Source organism: Rhinolophus hipposideros, assembly GCF_964194185.1.
Source record: "Rhinolophus hipposideros genome assembly, chromosome: 22".
In the NCBI taxonomy this organism is placed as follows: domain Eukaryota; kingdom Metazoa; phylum Chordata; class Mammalia; order Chiroptera; family Rhinolophidae; genus Rhinolophus; species Rhinolophus hipposideros.
In genome coordinates, this window is record NC_138068.1 from 17,197,059 (window position 1) to 17,218,360 (window position 21,302).

The following is a 21,302-nucleotide window of genomic DNA, read 5'->3' on the forward strand; positions in this document are numbered from 1 at the left end:
ACTCTCGCTCCCCCAGGAAGCCCCAGTGTCCTCGGGGAGGCCCGTGCATGCCTCTGCGGACATCTCCCGGACATATCCCTCCTCTCTGCTCAGCCCTGGTTACCTCTGTCCATGTGGGGGCCCCTCACCACTGCATGCTGTTCTTTCCTGGGGGTGTCTTCGTGTCTCGTTTCAATAAAAGGCGTCCTCCTTGAAGGTGTTGTAGGGACGTGTCAATCATGGCACCGGGGAGGCTAGGATAGGTGTGGAGAGAGGGGCAGCAGGGGGCCTCCTGTGACACAGTCGGGCTGAGAAGAGCAGAGGTCCCTGGTTAACTCCAACCCTAGCACAGACCCGAAGGAATGAATGTCGTAAATTATTATTAGCCTCAGTTTACAGATAAGGAAACTGAGATCAAGTCAGAAGCTGTATCTTGTTAAGGGTCACACGGTTATCTAATGGTGGGACTGGGGCTTAAACCCAGGTCTTCTCCACACATTTATGTGAAATTTTAGAAAAGGCACAACTATTTTATAGTGATAAAAAGGAGAATAGTGATGCCTGGGGGGGGGGGGAGTGACTAAAGATGATGAGGGAAGTCTTTGGATGGAAATGTTTTCTACTTGACTTTGGTGATCATTCGTGGTGCAGATATTTGCCCAAACTCATTGACCCATCCAATTAAAATGGTTGCATTTATTATATGTAAATTATACCTCAATAAAGGTTTTTGTTTTTAAATCTGACTCAGATTTCAGTGCTCTTGCACCCACCACTCAGGAGACACCCAGGCATGTTGTCACTGCTATATGTCCATGTGGCCTGCAAGAGTTATTCTTCGCACCCAATGGCACGAACCACCAGAGCCATCAGGAGAGGCTATGGGAAGGCAGAGGATCTTTTATCCTAATTCTGGCTGGAACAACGCATGAATCTATAGGCAAAAATAAAATGTAAAAATTTTACTCCATCCGGGTCCACTCAGACCTGGGCCAGGCATGGTCACAGCCCAGAACTGACCTGGGTGTATACATCTGGGGACAGGAAACTTGCCTGTTTCCCTAGAAGCTGGTATCCATGATCCTACTCACCACTGGATCAGGGACCTGTTCCAGAATCTGCCCTCCTTCTGAGTCCTCAGCACAAGACAGAGTGGTTCCTAATACCCTTGCTCCGAACAATGAAAAGTTTAGAATAAGACTTAAATGTAGTAAGTGCCTGGTGGCCTCTTCCAATGTGCGCATTGCCTTACTCACCTGGCCCAGATTTCTCCCCACGATGAGGCAGTTCTTGGAAAATCAGACACCGGTGCTGATTACACAGGTTCTCTGCGACCAGCCAGCCCATGAGAAGGACAGTCAGGAGCCGTAGTGGGGCAGCAAACACAGCTGAAGGTTACAGGCTCCTCGGATGATAAAAGATGGAGGCATTTTCAAAGCCTTCACACATCCTGTTCTTTTCAGCCTCAGAACGATCCAGGCCAGTGCTGAGGGCAAGAAGTTTCCGGACGAAACAGTGCCATGAGCTGAAGTAAAGGGACAACATAAATTCCATCTACAGGATGCTGATCAGCAGGAAGGACTCACAAGGATGTGATCTGTTCTGTGGGTTCCTGTCTTGGAAACATGGACGAGATGAACCCTATGAGCTACCGTCCACTCCAGCAGTCTCTCTGTCTACGTGGGGAGGGCTTTCCCAGTGAATTCATTCATGGGCCTCTGCTGAAAGGGATCACAGGGCTACATGCCTTTCACACACGGCGCGCTGCCGTGGCTGACTTTCAGACGGCCGGTGAAAAGGAACTGCACCACAGCGTTTGTGGAGTAAGTGTTAGTAGAAAGGGCATCACACAAGAACACATATCTGAGTAGAAACGCACTGCAATGGGGAGGTAAGCGTTAAGACATTTCCTGGTGTTCATCAAGAGGATCGCACCCAGGGGCTAAGTGGTACCTGCGGGGAGGTGAGCTGGGAGACCAGCAGCAGGAACACTGAGAACACGTCAGTGTGGCCGACCGTGCACGCCTTCCACCTGCCGACCTGGGGTCGCTCGTAAACCTGTCTAAAGCCTTGAAGAAAAACAGGTACGTGTCCTCAAATCCAGGCCTCTTGCACATGAACATACTCGAGGCTCCTTCTTCCATCCCATTTTGTTTCATTTCGTTTTATCTTTTCTTTTACCTCCAATCCTCACTGCCATCCTCCCTTCACCTCCTCCAGGTAACCCTTCTAATGTGCACCGTTTGGTCTGTATGTTTTTGGCAGATGTGTTTCTTGTGAGCACATGTTGTAAACGATAGTAAATGATACTGCCGCATCTCACTGTTCCTTCCGTTTTGCACTCAGCTCTTTCTAAGGTCCGGGTTGTATGTTGTCTGTGGTCTGAAACTGCTCTGTAGTGTTCCGTGGTAACCTCCACAGAAGTTTCCCTACACATTTTCTCCCGGTGATGGACATTACTCCACAACCACACGGGCCCAGCATCTTTATACACGTCTCCTTAAGGACCAGGGTGATAATTTTGTTGGGAACATTTACCCAGACATGGAATTTCTGGACAGCGGGGAATGCACATACTTCATTTGATGAGTTGTGCCAGGGGGCTCTCCAAAGATGGCTACACCAACGGGGCACCAAGGTCCCCAGCTCCCCGCCAACACCTGGCATCCCCCACCTTTGCAATTTTTGCTAATCTGATGGGGTGCAAAGCGATAGATCTAATCGTTGCTTTAGTTCGTGTTTCTCTGATGATGGAGTTTGAAAATCTCTTCACAGGCTTGGTAGTCTTTGGGGTCTGCTTCTATAAACTGTGCCTTCCCTTTGCCCTCTTTTTCTGTTGGGGTTGTCCTCTTATTGTTGATTTGTAGGAGCTCCTCGTATATTCTTGACAGTCAACCCTTTGTTGGTTTCAACCATTGCAAACATCTTCTCTCAGCTCCCACACCTAAGTAGGCCTTTTGTCAACCACAAGAACAAATTAAGCATATTAAGATATGAAAGAAGGGGAGTAATGGAAGTAAAATGAAACAGGAGGCAAATTGTTAAGGGGAGTTTACAACTAAGAAAATGAGAAAATGAAAAGAACGAAACAAAATATTTGTATAAAAACAAAAACAACTAAATGAGATTTTTTTTTTTTTATCTAAAAGTAGAAACAAATAAATGGAGTGTGAAACAGACCAAGAAATTAAAAGAAATGTTAAGGTAAAAATACTTTTTTAAAAGAGTATAAAAGGGAAGCAATTTCATAGTTAAAAATGGAAATAATGCCAACATCAGAAAGGTAAAAATTTAAAGGCATAAAATATTCTCACAAGTGAAAACAAAAAAGCAAAGAAGACTAAGAGTAAACACAGTAACAGCAGATACTAAGCAAGCTCCACAGTACTTGAAACAGAAAACAAAGCTAGTGGGAATGGAGAGAAAAAGGCTAAATAAACCAAGTGAGGGCAGACTGGTAGGTCCTTATCGGCCCGTCCTGCCCTCAGGGCCCCGGGGCCTGGGTGCAGCAGGCCAGAGGCAGGAAGGAGCCTGGACTACCTTTGGAGCCTGTCAGGATTCGCCCCATCAGCCCGGGGCCAGTGAAGAGCCCTGTCAGCACCTTTGTATTCAGAGCCACTGCCCAGGCCGTGGTGAGTGGACAGGCCAGTGCTGGACCTTTGCTTAGCTATGGAGCCTCTGGGCATCACCCTGAGCCCCTGACCACCATACCCACTCCCTCCTGAACCTGCTGCCAGCCTCTCTGCATTCCGCAGAACCCACAAATAGGGGCTGGGGCCACGGAGGCCAAAGGTCCAGGGGAAAATGCTGCGTTGGGAATCTCTTTGGCAGGCAAGGAGACAGCCTGTTTGAGCAAGTTCAATACTACCTAAGAGTGCACAAGAGAACATCTCCATGTTTCATCCGAGATGGCAGAACGTGATCTCGCCAGGGGGAGCAGACTGCAAGGACCCAGGGACAAGCCCTCTCCAGGAGGTCTGCCATGCAGACTCTAGCTACTCACTTGAAGTGGCCAGTTGCGTGGGAAATGAATTGCCTGGCTATTTCCAATGTCCATGACAGAAACAGATTAAACTGACAGGAAATCCAGAGTTCCATCACCTTGTTTCAGCACGAGTTAGAAAGCTGAGGAAAAATCCAGATGAGTCATTAGAGGGTGGGAAATATCTGATCTTATCTAAAGGTGAAGGAAGGGACACGGGGGCTGAGTCCTGCTAATTTGAACTCTTCCAATTATATAAAGACAGGTAGTCCCCCAGCTGCTCCAAAAGTTCAGTGGAAATTCAGTTGCTTGGCCAGGCAAGACCCATTGCCCCAGGTAGGATGACTGGTGCTGATGTTGGGGCCGGCTCACACAGTCTGGTTAGCCCACAACCCAGTGGTTCCCAGCCAGGATTTCTTCAACTGGGTGTTTTTGTTTTCAGTTGGGAGACTCATGTACAATTGTCGGTATTTTATTTTTCCAAGGAAAACATTTTTAAAAACTACCATCATTTTCTAAAAGAAGGAACATTTTCGTAGCCAAAAAAGACGAGAGGAGGGTGTTTTATATAGAATAACTTTGAGCTTTATGAAATGCTCATGAGTCCATGTTTCTCGTCGTGTGTGGACATTGGTACCCACTGCTGGCACCTGCCTGGAATTGAATTCCAACCCCACTGATCAGTGCTGTCGGGGAGCAGCAGTGGGCTTGGGGTGGGATTTAGACACGTTAGGATATGTATGACCTGAGCAAAAACAAATTTATCAACTGTCACTCAACCCTGATGCTCCTCCTCCTGATTTCCCAGCCAGCTGGTGGCTCAGGTCTTGATGTCCTCGCGTCTTCAAGTCTTCTTTACCCTTGGTGTCCAAGCCACCATATTAGAATCATCTGGTCTGGAGCTTTTCACCCTGCAGACTCCCAGGACCCCCTCCCAGAAGTCTGGTCCGGTCGTCCCAGGATGGGGGCTTGTGCTCATCCGGATGTGGCGCCTCAGCTTTATGCCCCCACCACTCGGCCCTGTGAAATGACTGACAGAAGCCGTCAGCACTGGGTCCTGCAAAGCAGAGCTGAGAACCGGGACAGCACGCCAAGGCACCAGAAGCAGCACTTAGGCCACCACGGGAAAGCATTGCTGACCACAGGCTGTGCTTACACCAGGACAACAGCAGACAGAAGCTTGGTGGTGGGTGACGGTGCAGCTCTCCAAGTTCACAGCCAAAGTGAAACACGCTCAGCTGGGAGGGGACACGCAGGGCGGCAGAACATGAGCGCCACCTGCATGTTCCAAGGAAAGGGTCCCGTCATGGGGATAGCATCCCCGCTTTTGGATGCTCTCTGGCCTCTTCCCACTGCCTGGGCCTCTGCAATCTCCACACTCTGTCCTTCTCTCACCCGACCTCGTGCTGGTCCACGCATCCAGCCGCTCACGTCAAACGGCTCCCCCCCATCCCAGTGCCATGCATACCGCGCAGGCGGTCCACCACCGACTGCTGACTGAGTGGCCAAAGGACCACTGGCTGGACCAGGGGACTCTGTGTGATGGCAGCGTGCAACCCTCAGGGAGACCAGCTGGGGGAAGGACTGGCAGGGCATGGCCCACAAGCACCCCGTGCCCCCCCCCCATGTCCTCCAGCACAAACTTCCCTCTACCTCTCACCAGACACCTGGCTTCCGAAGGAACACACTGCAGAGTTGTGATCTCATTCACAATATTTGGAAAACCATGCGGAGCCTGAGGGGACTAATCCTGTGGAACTACTTGGGGACAAAGCCTTGTGAGTTGCTAGGCGACCAGGCCCTGCTGGCCGTGATCCTGTCTCTCAGCCAGGCTGGGACATCACCCCAACAGGGCGGTGTGGTTCTTCAGGTACAAGGGAAGGCCACGATTTTGTGGCGGCTGGCCCCTGACAGTGAAGAGCCCTCTCCCCCCACCACGGCTACACGGCTACAACACAACACGGTAGGAAGCGCAGGCCGGCCCTGGGGAAGGCAGCTCTGAGAGGTGGTGACAGGACCATGTGCTCGTTAGCAGGCCCCCCAGGTAGAGGCGGCCGTCACGCCGTGCTCCCCCCAGTCTCTTGTCTGGTCTCCCACTTTGAATCTGCGCTCTCACCCACTTTCTGACACCCTTTCCTTCAGAAAGTGAAACGCTCAGCGGGGAGGGGACACACAGGGGGCAGAACATGAATCATCTGTACATTCACAAAGAAAGCGCATGAGTACCAACAGAAGCTTATTAGGATCAGCCCCACTCCTCACTTCAGACTTGATACAAGTAAGTACTTCGACTGCTCTATAGAACAATCCCAATCAGAGGCTGGTTTAAACAGCATCCCACGGTTTCCTCTGGGAAGGCCTTGGTCACGCGCTCTGGTTCGGCCTTGGTCACGCACTCTGGTTCATGAGCCTTCCCTTGTCTATGGGACCCCAAAAGCTGCTGCACGTCACAGCATCCGGCTTCTTAGCTAATGTCAGCCCTTCGCTCAGAAAATTTAAGTGGATCATCTTAAAATACAGACCACGAGAACCAGGATGGGAGGGAATACATTTACTTTAGGTATAAAGGTTTGCCATTATTAACAAGTTAACACTATTATTTACATGTTTAAAAAATAGAAATAAAAACGACACACGTTTGGTGCCAAAAGTGGCACATCCAAACTAAGATCAGTACAAAAATAAATTTTCAAGCTACGTGTTCTTAAAATAAATGTCACTGAAACAGGAAGGGGGAAAAACAAAATCTGGATCGGTCACGTGTTGAAATGCACACATCACAGCGAAGAAGCCTGGGGCAGCAGTGAATCCAGTGCCTGCTGGAAGAGCCGACCCCCATGTCCTCGCAGGGACCCAACGCACAAACAAAAACAAATAGACAAGTAATGTTCCTGAGCTACAGAAGCTTAGAGCCTCTAAACTGTTGTGACTTCCCGCTACAGAGGGTCCCCGATGGGGGTGAGCTCATGAACTCTTACTAGTGCTCAGCTGGTGGCATCAAGACGGGTTGTCCGCAGAGAAAGCTAAGCCCACTTGTGAAAAGGAGAAGTCCTTTGTTAACAAAGAACAGTGCACACGTCCTCTCTGTCGGTCACCAGTCCTTGCACGTCGTCTGGCCTCAGATAAACAGGGACACGGGCAGAGGGAAAACAGAAGCGGCTTGGTTTGGGAGGCCCGCCCGTCGAGACATGCCCATTGGTGATTTTCGCATAAATCTGCAGCATTTCCAGGGTTTCATCCCTTCGTGGACACAGACTTATTCACACCCGGCAGCAGACCTCACTGGTCAACACAGCCGTGGCCCTGCCAGGGAAAGCAAAGCCAGCCCAGCAAACCCTCTGTCCACCCCACGTGGCGCTTCAGCCTGCAGTGGCTAACTTTTTCCTCTTTGGTCCCCAGGAAGCTGGGCCCGGACTGTGTGCCTCCTGGAAGTGGCATGCTGGGTCAGCGAAGGTGCTGAGTGAGCAAAGCGCCAGGCTGTGCCCCCTCCCGCTCTGCCGGGGTGCACCGCAGCTGGACGCCTGCCCAGGCACAGACGCCTCCGGGACCCCCGCGAGGAATGCAAATGCTGAGGGCAGCAGGAAGGAGGAGCTAAGGAATGGGCTGCAGCCCATGTCAGAGCGGCTGGAGGCTCCACACGAGCCGACGCCAGCTCACCTCCCCACCAGGGTTGGGGGGCAGCAGCATGGAGGAGAGGGCATCAAGCAGCCCTGCAGCTGCAGCCCAGCTCTGCTCACTGGTCTTGGACTTTGGCCCTTTTGGCTTTTAGGGACAGGTGCTGCAAAAGAAGAGAAAACGTCGTAACTGGGGTTGGTTAGACAAAGAAACCAGACTTCACCACAATTCCCATCTAAGTGACCACATCCAAGCTTCCATCTGTTCCGCATCTTCTCAGTAAAGGCAGTGCCCCTCAGGTAGTTCTCTGCAGGAAAAAAGCCGAAGTGACCAACCGAGGAAATGCGCCTTCAGTAAGCCACAGCAGCCCGAGGCCCAGCCTGCCATGGCTCAACCTGGCCACACAGGGCTCTCCCTGTGCCCCAGACCACAGCACAGCACTGCAGCCAAATACCCGTGCTCAGGGACTGGGCTCAGGCTGGACATCACCTCACGTTTCCATGAATGATCAAGGAAAGGTATCCTCCCATTAGGAACAAGGAGATTCATCATTTTACCAAGCGTCGCAGGCAGGCACCCCGTGTGCAAGGCCCCGCCCTCCCAGAATCCTGTGCAAGTCAAGTGCAGGGAAAGGGTACCTCCTAAAGACACATTTTTCTTTCAGAAATGTCACTTTCTACCAATATGCATAACATAAGAGGCATAATATTATATAACTGTGGGCTTCAATAATAGGAGTAAGGAGACAAACATTCTTTACATTCCAATGTAAAGCCCAAAGCACTAGGAACCCTAAAATATGCATTTATGGCAGCGTGTGTAAATATTAGCTTTCAACACAAGACTTCTTCAGTTCACCAACTGAGGGACCCTCGATACCTCCTTACAAATCACACACAAACAACGGAGAGACAATTAAGGCATGTTGCTCTACCACATGGTGGGGTGTCCCCATGAGGAAATCCCTGCCCTGACGGCGGGCACAGTGGGCCTGCCCACCCCCAGCATGCTCAGTGCCCACACCGGGTTTCTTAGTGCACCACGTGGCCTTGAGACGGCAATCCCCAGGGCCGACAGCGGACTGCAGGGTGCAGAAGAAGACACAATACCTCACCACGTGCGACATAAGAGATGAGTGAGTGGACAGACACGAGTCTAAGTGAGCTGCAAGAGATCACTTTCTAAGCGCTTATGCCTGACCAAAGACCAGGGGAGGTTCTTGCAAAGGCCCTGCTTAAGAGGGTTTTCTACAGATTCCAAAGATATCTCTGAGAATCACGGGAAAAAAATTAAGGACTGAAACACAAGTCTCTTGAGCAGGTTACCCTGTTCTTCTCCTCCCCAGCTGTGGGTCTTGCTGTATTTCTCTCTAAATTCTCTCTTCCCTGCACTTCACCTGATGTGACCCCTAAAAACTAATGTTAGACACCCACAGCCTTAGCTTGGGAATGGGAGGTGACGTCATCATGCCTGTGGGACCATTTTTGGTGCTTGTTTCGGGAAGGATGTTGAATATAAACAAAGCCAACTCTGGACCATTTCAGGCCTGGTTACAGGGTGAATGACACTTGGATAAACAATGGTAATGGAAAGTCACCAAAGGTACTAGGAATAGAGCCGAGGATGATCTGTGGGCCCTGGATGGTCACCAGGAACTACACTGTGTTCAACTAAGAAACATCTACCATACATGGGCAGCCGCTAGAGAGCTGCAGGGCTCTTGGAGAAAATTCATTTTGGACAAGTTAATGGTAGTAACTCTGGACTGTTTACTTAAGACAGGGCCAAGGTTCCTGGAGAACTTCAGGGCCCTTGCCTATACAATGAAGTTGTTGTACCAGGTGATTTCTAAAGGCCTCTGAAAATACTCTGATCACAGGCAGTGATCGGAGTGGAGCTGATGAGCTGAAAAACAGGCATTTGGAGAAAAGAGGCAAATGCAGAAATTCGGGATTGTCATTTTCTTCAAACTTCTGGGGCTATTTGCTCTTTAACTTTGTGGGTTTCACCTAAAGAAATTATAATTTTGAGCTGAAAAGGGAAAAAAATGACTTAGCTTCCAAATTAATTCTGTTCTCCAAGAGTCTAAATGAATCCAAGAGATCTTCAGGTGTCTCCTTCTCTAACTGCTCGCATCTTATTACTCTGACAGGCCCATTTACAACAGCACCATTCTTCTCAACTACAAGTTCACATTTCTAATCACTTCTCTTGGACTTCTGAAGCCTGCGGCTTTCCACCTGAGAGGTTTTGAAGGAAAAGATTTTCCTTCACTTCAGGTTTATCCCTTATCGGCCCAACACAGCAGAGACAACACACTCTGCATTTTATCAATCCTTGCAGCTGATTTCATTTCTAACTGAAATATCTGTCTGAGGATATGTGAAGAATTACACAAGTTTGAAATGTTTTGTGCTTGATTGGATAACATTTAAATATTATAAGATTTAAAAAGGACAATTGCCCTTGACCTTGCTGGAGGGAGAAGGATGAGAAGATCCTCCCATTTACAGGGTCACAACTCAGATGTCCCCAGGAGTTGAGCCAGTGAAAGAAGAAAGTGAAGTAGGACTATGGCACATGGAGAATGTCATTCAGAGCAAGCAGGCCTTCCTCAGGCCTTATTGGCTGCTGCCAAGCAGAAACTCAGGCCCAGTGTCAGCAGATTTAACACTTCTTTCAAGATAAACCTGAAATCCATATTTAATATGAAATCTCCAAATGTTTAAATGCACCAATCAATCCATATTTTGGTTTGAAAACACTGCAGTCTGGTTATAACCCTGAAGAAGTTATAGGTTTTGGACTTACCCTTCTGTGGTAAATGATGGTAAAACTAGACAAATATCTGAAACAACTGTTCTCAGGCATTGGGCAACAGACAGCATGGGGCTATGATCCTTGAGCAAAAGGAAACACTCAAGGTCAGCTCTATATTCATCCCAGGTCTCCGCCTGGCTCTCCAAACCTTGGCACAAGGAAGTAAATCCTAAATAGAAAACAAGAGTATTGCTGGGCAGAGGTAACAGATCAGTGTTCAGGGCACCTGAGATAGCTGGAATTTGTAGGGCAGGTCATAAGAAGGGAGTAGTCCCAGAAATCTACACAGGGCTACCCTTACTATTAAGGGTAGGCTACATGTGCAGGCTAAGATTCGGTAAAAAAGCAGAAAAAAGCGACTGGGGAGTTGTGAGCTGATAACGGAGATTCTGGAGATCTATTCCAGTGCTTGAGACACTGGAGTTCTGACCAGCCAGAGTGCAAAGACCTCAGTGAACATCCTAGGCATTCAGTTGAAGCATCAAAAAGGTCATGATGTCTTAGAAGTAGGGCTACTCTATACCTGCCCTATTAAAGCCTAAAATCAAGGTTTGCTGAAATTAATCTGCCATTATTAACTGTCTACTAGAAAGTAGCTCAACATTCTTTAAAGAAAAAGATAATAAAATCCAGACTCTCCACAACATAGCATATATACAGCATAAACAACAATTTGCTAGACAAGAAAAGCAGGAAAATGAGACCCATAACAAGGAGGGAAAACAATCAAAACATGAAATAGACCAGAGAATGTTCAAGATGTTCAACTAGTAGACAAGCCCTTTAAAACAGCTAATATAAATATGTTCAAAGATTTAAAGAAAAAGATGACCATAATGAGCAAAACACAAGCAGAACCTAAACAAAAATAAAAATAAAAATTAATGAAGACAATGAAAGTGCAAAAACAGAAAATACAGAAATGAAATATTTTCTGGATGGGCTTGATAGCAAATTGAACCCTGCAAAAGAATTGACCAATGAACCTGAAGACAAGTAAGAGAAACTATCCAAACTGTAGCACAAAAAACTAATAAATAAATAAAAGATTAAAGCCTCAGTGACAGGTTAGACAAAATCAAATGTTCAAACATGTAAGTAACTGGAGTTCCCAAAGGAAAAGAGATATTGGAGAAGAAAAAAAAAAGTATTTTAAGGAATACTGACTCCAAATTCCCCAAATGATGGAGAAAAAAAAAAAAATGGCTCCAGATTCAATACACTCAATGAACCTCAAACAGGAAAACACAAAGAAAAGCACATAATAGGTCAACCGGCTGAAAAATCAAAGATTAAGAAAAAAAATCTTAAAAGCAGCCACAAGAGGAAAAAAAAAGACACATTACATACAGAGGAGTGACAATAAAAATGACTGATGGTCCCTCAGACACAATTCAAACCAGACAGCAACGGAATATACTCTTTAAAGTGCTAAAATGAAAGACGGAAAAAAAAAAAATCTTTCAAACCTAGAATTTTATATGCAGAAAAAACATATTTCAAAAATGAAGATGAAATACAGATTTTCAGAAAAATGAATGCTGAGAGAATATTTTATCAGTAGACATGCTCTAAAAGACGTGTTAGAGGAAGTTCTTCATGGAAAAGATACCAGACAGACACTGGGGTCTACACAGAGGGATGAAGATGACAGAAAAGAGAGATATGTGGGTAACATAAAATACTTTTTTTCTTGTTTCTTAATTTCTTCAAAAAACAACTGTTTAAAACAATATATAATATATTGTGAAAATGTAGAAAAAAGCAATACATATGACAACATACATAGAAACAAGCCATATGTAGAAATAACCTATTAACATAAACATATATATAACATATGTAGAAAAAGTATATGATAATAGCACAAAAAATGGCATGGGAAAATGAAATATACTGTTGTACATGTCTTACATCATAAGCTAAGTAGCATAATACCTACGCAAGGTCAGTTGTGATGAGTTAAGGGCGCATATATAATCCCTGGAGCAGCCACAAACAATAAACCAAGAAGTACAAAAAGCCATTCGAAGAGATAATATGGAGTACGAAAAAATATGTGATTAATACAACAGCAGGCAATAATAAAGGGGACAAAAGGAACAAAGATTAAATTGGACAAATAAGAAAAGACAGCAAGATGGCAGACTTAAATCTAACCATATCAATAATTCATTAAATGTAACTAGACTAAATACATGAATTAAAAACACAATGCAGACCAAAGAGAACAAGTCTTTGGGCTCTATTTAGCCAGGAAGCTTGTGAACTCTGATTTACCTGTTTCCATGCCAGCCTTCCAAATATTATTACCTCCCCTCAATTAAAACCTTGCTAGAAGAATGTATGGCCCTTTTCTGCAACGGAAGAACCATTTTTTGTGTGTAAATGCACAACATAACACTATGAATCTGTTCTCCAAGGCTGACTACCCTGACTGTCCTGCAGGTGGGCCTGCCGTGGAAGACGAGTATACTCAGTAATGCTGGGCTCAGCACCACACCGCTGCGTGTAAACCCCCTTGAGTTCCAGCCCACACACCTGTTTACAGTCTTTCGAGGACCCTCATCAGAGAATATCTGTGCCCCTCCTGTGAACATGGTCCAAAGTGTGACATAATTACTTTGGAAATGGTTTCGAAGAGCAGAGGGAGAAAGAAAGAGCTGAAGATACATTCTCTTTCTCGTCTTACGAGTTGGAGGGATTTATGTTTAAATGTACTTCACTATAAGCAAATGGTATAGTGCTTTTACCCAGAATGGTCTGGGGATATGGTACTGGCCATTTCACCCTATGCACTATTGGAGGGGGCATAAATTTCAGCACTGAATTGGAGAATGAAGGCGTATTGAAAAATATGAAGAGGCAGGATAACAGGCGGTTTGGGGGGACAGGCTCTGTACATTCCTACCGTTCCTTGTTGATAAAAGTGTGGCGCCAGCTCCAACAGCCAAGCAGATTCAATAGCAGTCACGTCTCTCATATAGTACTTGGAGGTCTGCATAACTTCATTGTAGATCACCCTGAAATAACAAAGAAACAGGAGCTAGTTGCCTGTATCTTATGATGAAAGTCAAGAACCACAACAATTACCGACGACGAGCTTTTTCCTTCACCTTTAGTTACTAAGTATCCGTTCTGTGAGCCAGGCTCTATATACTAAACAAATGTACACTTAAGCGTCATGACCTGAGTGGAGAAGAGTGTGCCCACTTTCCAGCTGAGACGCTAAGTCCTACGTGATCTCCAGAATATTTCAGTCCTCAGCACAAGACCTGTCCGGATCCTTAGTCTACATGTACAGAACTCTGACCAGAGCCTAATGACTTTGTTAGAAAATACAGCAATAGAAGCAAAGGCTTATTGGGTTCTGAAAGGAGCTGGGAATTCACTGTAAAGAGATACGAGGGAAGTTTCTAGAGTGATGAAAATATTTTATGTCTTATTTGGAGTGTGGGGTTACATGGGTGTATATACCAGGGATGCCAAAAAAATGTATACACAGTTTAAGAAAGGAAAGAATTATATTAATTGTATTACTCAATATATACCGATAACAAAAGATGAATACAAGTCACGTTTGACTTCTGCAATGACAAGAGGTGCTCAAAGTGGTTACCATCCGGGTCCAGACACTGCTGATGACGGCGAACTACTGCTTGAGCATAGATAACATCCCTTAAAATGTGTATACATCTTTTTGGAACCCCCGGTAGTTGTCAATACTCTTTCACTACATATAAATGACACCTCTATTTAGGGGAGGGCGGGAAAAAAAGGCTTGCCTGAGGCTGAGGTAACAGGCAGCAAATCCCCAGACATGAGATATGGAGTGATATTAGATGTAGATATTGGTTTCTGAGATAACTGAAGTGCTGTTTCAGGGCTTCCCTCACAACTGTAAACACAGCCACACCACTGCTGTCTACCCCTCAAAAGCCAGAAAATAAGTCAGCTGACGAAGGTCAGACCCAGTAAAAGGGGGGGCCCTCTGCAGAGAGGCAATGGGGGGACAGGGGCTTTTTTCACCACCTTTACGGTATGAATCTGCTTCAGGACTGGCTCTTTGACTTTCAGGGCTCCTTGGGAATGAAGCAGGAAAAAGAAAGTGTTTTTCTTTTAAGCAACTCCCGCATTTAATCATCCAAAAGTCAGCAAACCCTTGAAAAAGGATCTAGAATCAATCAATGCATTGCTTCCCTCTTCAACTTGCTCTGCACACTAATGGCCATCAGGTGACGTTTCTAGAACTGACCAAGTCTCTCTCCATCTAAGAAGCTTCTAGATCTACACTGGTTACAGGATAAAGTCTAATTCCTTGAGTAGGGAAACATCTCAAATTCTACCACTCACCCATCAGAATCACCTGGAGAGCTTGTTATAAAACAAGACAGACCAGTTTCTGATCGGTAGGGCAGGGTGGCCCAAGGATGTACATTTCTAACAAGTTTCCAGGTGACGCTGATGCTAGTCTGGGGACCACACTTTGTCTAGAATACAAACTATCTTACAATGGCCCTTTTTGCCCTCTAATTTTATCTCATTGTCTCTCCTACCCCCTCCACATATGCCCCACCCTCTTTCCAAGGTCTTCTCCATCTATCTGGGGTTAAGAGCAAGTTGTTTTTAAAACTAGCAATCCTCTGTAGATCAACATTTTTGTAAAATACAATACAAATGTATTACCAGAAAAATGAAATTAAAAAACAGACGCACAACATACAAGCCCAAATATTTTATTATCAAGTCGGGCAGACATTAACCTATCAAAAATGCTCTAAAAAGTCTACGGCCATACCAGCCTGAAAGCGCCCGATCTCGTCTGATCTCGGAAAAATGCTCTAAAAAGGTGTAACTGCTACTCTCAACTTCTATACTTACCTCTTCCTTCACAGGCAGTGCCATAGATGGCACCTTTTCCCACCCCCCCTTTTGGGTAGCCTTGGGCCAGCCACCCCATTGATTCCCCATTTCCCAAAAACAAGAGGGTCTTTCACCTTCGCACAGCTTTGCCCCTGCTACTTTCTCAGTCTGTATTCCTTTCACGTCCTTTTCTGCCTGAAAACTCCTGCTTCTAAATCCACATCGAATGTCACCTCCTCCAGGAAGCCAGACCTGACTCACCTTGACATATGAGGTACCAACCTCATCCCTTTATCCACCCCTTTATCAAAGCCCTTCTTCTAAGTACTGGAATCTGTTGGTGTCTGCTCTCCATCGAAACTATGGGCTGGAATCCAAATTCATCTCCACAGAGCTGTGCCCAGTACAGGGTTTAGTGTCTAGTTCAGGAGCGAAATGTTTGCTGAATGGTTGAGTGAGTGGAGAAATATCACCGTTTGCTTAAGGACTTTGATAGAACGGAAATTCTACTAACAACTCCCTATAATGAAGTCAACAGACAGTACTGGGAGCCTGCACTCCAGGTACTGGGGCAGGCAATGGTGACCCAGAGACGAACACGAATGAGGCCTTTCCGTCAGCACAGTTACAGAGCTAAGAGGCCGGAGGGCGCTCACCAGCGAGGCGGCTTCTCTGCGTAGAGGACTGACGCAGGATGGATGTGCAGCTCATGATCATCACGGATGGTCCTTGAAAAACGGAACAATTTTATCTGAAGCACATTTTAAATACTTACAGCAAGACTTTCCTGCAGACGCATTTAATACGATAAAAAATGCAGACAGACTGTACTTCACTCGAACAAAAAGTATGCTCTCCATTTTCTCTTGTGCCCATTACGGACCCCTCCCCCACTACCACCCAGAAGTCAAGCGTAAATCATGCAAATAAGGGAAGAAAAGCAAAGCAGCACGTGGACGTTAAAGAATTTGCTCTGCCAGTGTTTATGTTTATCTTCTGTAGGTTCTCTTTCAAAAGAATTTCCTTGGGAACAGAAATAACGCAAATGCTTATTTCTATACTTTTCTTTTTTTTTTTTTTATTTCTATACTTTTCTATTAAACAAAGGTAAATATTACACATAAAGACTATGGGGGATAGAATAGGGAAAGAAAGAAAGCTCTACATTGGACTATCCATGTCCCTGAGGAAATATTTCAAATTCCAACTCAGCTTTGATTCAATTTAATTCAAAAATATTTACTGAGCACACAACTAGCGGTAAGATTGGGTCACAAGAGAACATTCATACATTAGGATGTCGCTGCCCAAACCATAATTACAGCGTTTCTGCCAGGGATCCGTGTGTCCGTCAGGGCCCCGCTGCAAGCTCCACAGCCGAGCTTATCTCCTGCTCTGTAATAAAGCCAGTGCCCCCGGGGGCCAGGCTATCCCCCCAGGTGCTCCGGCCTGAGTAACACTGAACTTTGTCTCAAAGGGACTCACTGACCGTGAAGCCTGTTACACAGCCCACATTTCTGTTGAGGACACTGGTGAAAGAATTTTTTTAAATGCTAGGAGAAACTGCTAACGAACACTCTTGTGGAGAGTGGAGCAATCAAAGTGACAACAAAATAATGGTGTACACTGGAGATCACAGGCCTCTCCAGAGTTGCCTCAAACATGGACAACCCTCCCCCCACCCACCAACCCCCCCCCCCAGTGTTGGGCGGGGAAGCTCATTCAATGGATGGGAACAGAATCGTGATATTGACAGGCTACAATACTTGGCCTGGAGTAACAAATATAACATACTAGAGATAAATCTAAAGTGCTAGATTTCGGTTCAAACCATCAGCTACTAGGGTACTTGATGGAAAGGACCTGGCTCTCAAAAAAAAAACAAACAAAAATGCTCAATGTGACTCTGGACTTGTTAACAAAGCCCAGTGTCCAGGACAGGGGACATCATGGTTGACCTCAAGGTAACAGGACTATAATGCTTCCTGAGGGGAAAAAGCTAAGGACAAAATAATAAATGAAGGAAATCCAAAGAAAGGCTGGGGAGAAAGCCTTCTGATTGTTCCCTCATTAAAGAACAGATCACATGATCACTGTACTTTAAATAGTGAAGTTATGAGACCAAAATGAGCTGTGAGAAAAGACAGACTAAAAGTAACAATTCAAAGAACTGGAATGATTTAGTTTGGGGAAAATAAGGCTAAGCTATGCATTAGTTTTTACTGTACTTTAAAATACTAAAGGCTATTAGGAGGGCATCAATCATCAATGATTTTCTATGCCTAGAAAATGGAACTGGGAGAAACAGGCGGCAGTTTGTAACGGGAGGCAGACCCAGCACATGAAGAAACGCATGTCAACATCCAAAGACACCAAATGTGGCTGTAATGTATCAGGGTAGGTGGTGGCTTCAAGCCTGCAGATCTCTGAAAACATTTTGAACCACCCAACCGCAAAATTACCTTCTCTAGGAAAGCTCATCTTTAATGGTTCCTGCTAGTCCTATTATTCTATTGCTAGAATGGAAATCTTACCAGCCGCCACACTCATAACTGTCATCTTCCTACAACATGTGGATGGGCTGAACATTTGAGGATCATTTCCATGAAGTTAAGATACTTTGTTTAGAGCTATATAGCTAACCTCATGTATGGACTCATCTTTGGATGAAGGCACGATATAAATAAGGGGAGAATTCTTCAATTTCTCTCCTTTCCCTGCATCTCAGCATTCTGCGGGGGTCGGATCATTTTTAAGAGTTCTCCTTTAATCAACGACTTCACAAAGTATCATGTTACCTATAGGCTCCAGTGGAATGAAACCTCGCTGCATTGGCAAAGAATCCCGCGACGATGCACCTCAGAACGGGATCTGGATCTCCTATACAAAGGAGCAAACAGAGTGATGGATGAGGCCCTCACCTGCCGTACGCACCGCGTGCCAGGCCTGTGCTGTGAGGCACCTCCCAGGCTACCTCGAGCCACCTGGTAACCATCTCCTGAATCGATCCCAGCCCCATGCCTCCCAGTGCTGGGTGCCTGCCGTGGCACCATCTGTGGAGGTCCCCACGCTCCCACAGTGGCTGCTGAGAGAAACATGCTGGGCTGTTCCTTTACCTGGGGACCCCCAACCTCCCCAGGCCACAGACGCTGAGACCACGGCGGGGCACCAGAACCTAACAGAGCACTCCATTGGCTGGCCAGTGACCTCAGGAACTCCTTTTGAGGAGAGCGCCTTGTGGGAATGCTGCTCCTTCCGTAAGACAGAAACTGGGACATGACACTATAACATTATTTCTGTGGTTATAAGCTGGTAATTCTTCAAAATTTTCAAATATCCCATTTTCAATGGTACCGGTACTGCTATAGTAAACATCATCCAAGGATAAAGACTGCCTGTTTATTGGATGATTTCCACAAGATACCTTCCAAATTATTCTGCAAAAAGATAGTGTCAGTTGTATGGCTTGTGACATACCAAATTTCACCAAGTCTAAGACTTTCTTTTTTACACTTTGACTCACTAAAATCAGGACAGTTGTTTTATAATTATAATTGACAGCATTTTTTTCTTTCTTAGTGGTATATAAAATAATGGCATGTCTTACACATGGTGGTGTTTTAGATTCAGTGAAATAATTTGTTAGTAAATAAGATCCCCAAAAGTGGTGTTTACAAAGCCATCAACAATGTTATGAGAAGGTCAGTTTCACTGCATTCTTAATCAGTAGTGTTTTGGCAAAAAGGTACCCTTTCTTTTATTGCACATTTATTTGATTACTCCAGTATTGCTTCTTTTGTGAATTTTCTGTACCATTCCTTTGCCCATTTTTCAACTTGGAAACTAGTGTTTCTTTTTTTAATACGTTAAATGAACTCATTCTGTAAAAAAGTTTTTAATTTTTTGTCTCATGTCTGCTGAAAACATTGTTCACTATTTGCTTTCTTTTTCTTTAATGTCTAGGCATTTTAAATTTGCATGTAATTGACTGAGTTTCTATGATTTTTCTCTATTGTTCCTTAGCACGGGATTGATACATCTCAAATCCACCTCTCTAACTACAATCTGACCCAAGATTCAGTCCCTTCTTTCTAACATCCTATGATATATTTCCATGTAGAACAAAAGGGGTGAAAATTGGTCGTTGGGGAGTGGAGTGAAATCTTCAGATATTACAGTGGTTGTGGCCCTCCAAAGTTCAACCTTACTTTACAAAAATCTTAGTATTTAGCTTTTCTCATTAGGAAGAATTTAAATTTAATATAACTTTTCTCCTGGGAGAGAGGCTGATAATCAAAAACAGGTTAAGAAACACAGATGCAGGTAAGTGAGATTATTATCTACCTGCTAGGTGACAGGAACTCGATCAGCTTCTCCCCCAAGAGCTGCCCTTGTAAGCTTCCTGTTCCTCTCAATGACACCAACTTTAGCCAATCACCCAGGTGTGTCAGCTCTTTGCTCTCTTGTGAGGCTCTTCATTCATCAGTGTTCTCTGAGCATCCACCATGCTGCTCCCTCCAAGTAAGTACCTGTCTCCACAGCCTCCCTCCCTAGCGTGGCCTCTACCACTGTTTTCTGATTCAACCGGCTCGCCTCCACTCAAGGCCTGCTGTGAGACCTCCCAGCCCAGTCCCCGCTGGACTCCTTCCCTGCATTCCTACTACCTCTGCCAATTGTTCTGCCCCAGTCACCGAGGTGTCTGTCTACACTTGTAACTTCCAAGAGAACAGATGATCTCGTACTGCAGTCGTTTGTCTATCTGTGTGACTCTCTCCCTTCACCGCATTGTCTCCCAAGAGTAAGAACCACGTCTCGTCATTTTTCAATCACTTGCTCTTAGTATAAACGCAAAATAAGGCTCTGGAACAAAACTGCCTGGATTCAAGTTCTGATTCCATCATACGCTGGTTGTGTGACCTTTAGCAACTTACTCTGTCTCTTAGCCTCATTGCTCTCATCTATAAAATAGGAATAATAACAGGACACAGTTCACTGGACTGTCATGCACATTAAATGACATTACATCTGAAAACACACACAACACTGCCCAGCCTGTTACAGGCACTTAGAAAATGTTAGCAAGTACTAGTGGTGCTGAGAGTGGGGCAGAGTGCCTGGCACACAGTCTTCAAGACAACTGCTGAATGAATGAGCAGATGAAGGAATCTCTTCCTCACAAGTGTAGGTTCTGAGCCACACAGACCTGGCTGCTGCTAACCAGCTGCATTGTCCTGAACTTAATTTCTCCCTAAAACTGACAACCCATCTGTAAAATAAGGGTAGTATCACCTACACCTCATAGAATGGGAGATTAGGTGGGAGAAGATTGGTGGAACCAGCCATGGTGTAACCTAGTGTGTCCTCAATTGATGGTGGTCCCTGTCACTGCAAGAGGCCAGAGACCCCGCCTTACACAGCACTTCCGTCTCACGCTGATGCCTGGGCTAAACATATAGCACTTGCTTTACTAATACCTGTATTTGATAGTAAAATGTAATTTATATGTAATAAACATAACTACTGTCCACTTAAAAGTAATTTTTCTTGTAAAGCCCACATGGGAAAATGAACTATATATAATGTGCAATGATCTGAATGTTAACAATTCTTAAGTGTTGTCAAGGCTTATGAAATTTTTTTAGCAAGAACAGCTCTCAGAAATAAAAATGGACCTCCTAGGAGAAACGATATCCCTTTTCCGTGCAGCCTTTTGTCGACACAGATATAGAGCACACTGCTGCCTCACACAGCCCAGCGTGAGAACTCTGAGAACGCAACTAAACAGAGCAAAGAAAGGGACATCACCGGTTGGGGCAATTCATTCTTACCTTCACTAGACTTCTTCGGCACTTGAAACTTGACAAGAAGCTTTTTCAATTGTTCTCTTACGGTCGAAGCTCTGACAAGACCCTTGTAATTCAGGAAATGTTCCTGACACCACTGAGAGTTCTTATTGTGCTACAGAACAACCCAGACAGAGGGAGAGTGAGAGAAAAAAAAGAAATGTTCTCGACTACGGCGATACTGCAAAGACCATTATTTT

General features: G+C 45.4%; 1 protein-coding gene across 5 annotated transcripts in view; it reads right to left on the bottom strand.

Annotated features, from left to right (window-relative positions):
- Nucleotides 1-6,494: 6,494 nt before the first annotated feature.
- DHX35 (DEAH-box helicase 35) overlaps nucleotides 6,495-21,302 on the bottom strand; it is a 70,518-nt gene continuing 55,710 nt past the window's right edge. For all 5 annotated transcript variants that reach the window (XM_081034266.1, XM_081034264.1, XM_081034263.1 and 2 more), the window contains 5 exons: nucleotides 21,088-21,217; nucleotides 18,058-18,139; nucleotides 15,916-15,987; nucleotides 13,308-13,419; nucleotides 6,495-7,739 (listed from right to left, as the gene is read on the bottom strand). In XM_081034266.1, the coding sequence (XP_080890392.1) occupies nucleotides 7,695-7,739; nucleotides 13,308-13,419; nucleotides 15,916-15,987; nucleotides 18,058-18,139; nucleotides 21,088-21,217 (441 nt within the window). In that variant the 3' untranslated portion in view covers nucleotides 6,495-7,694. The remainder of the gene's footprint in view (nucleotides 7,740-13,307; nucleotides 13,420-15,915; nucleotides 15,988-18,057; nucleotides 18,140-21,087; nucleotides 21,218-21,302) is intronic.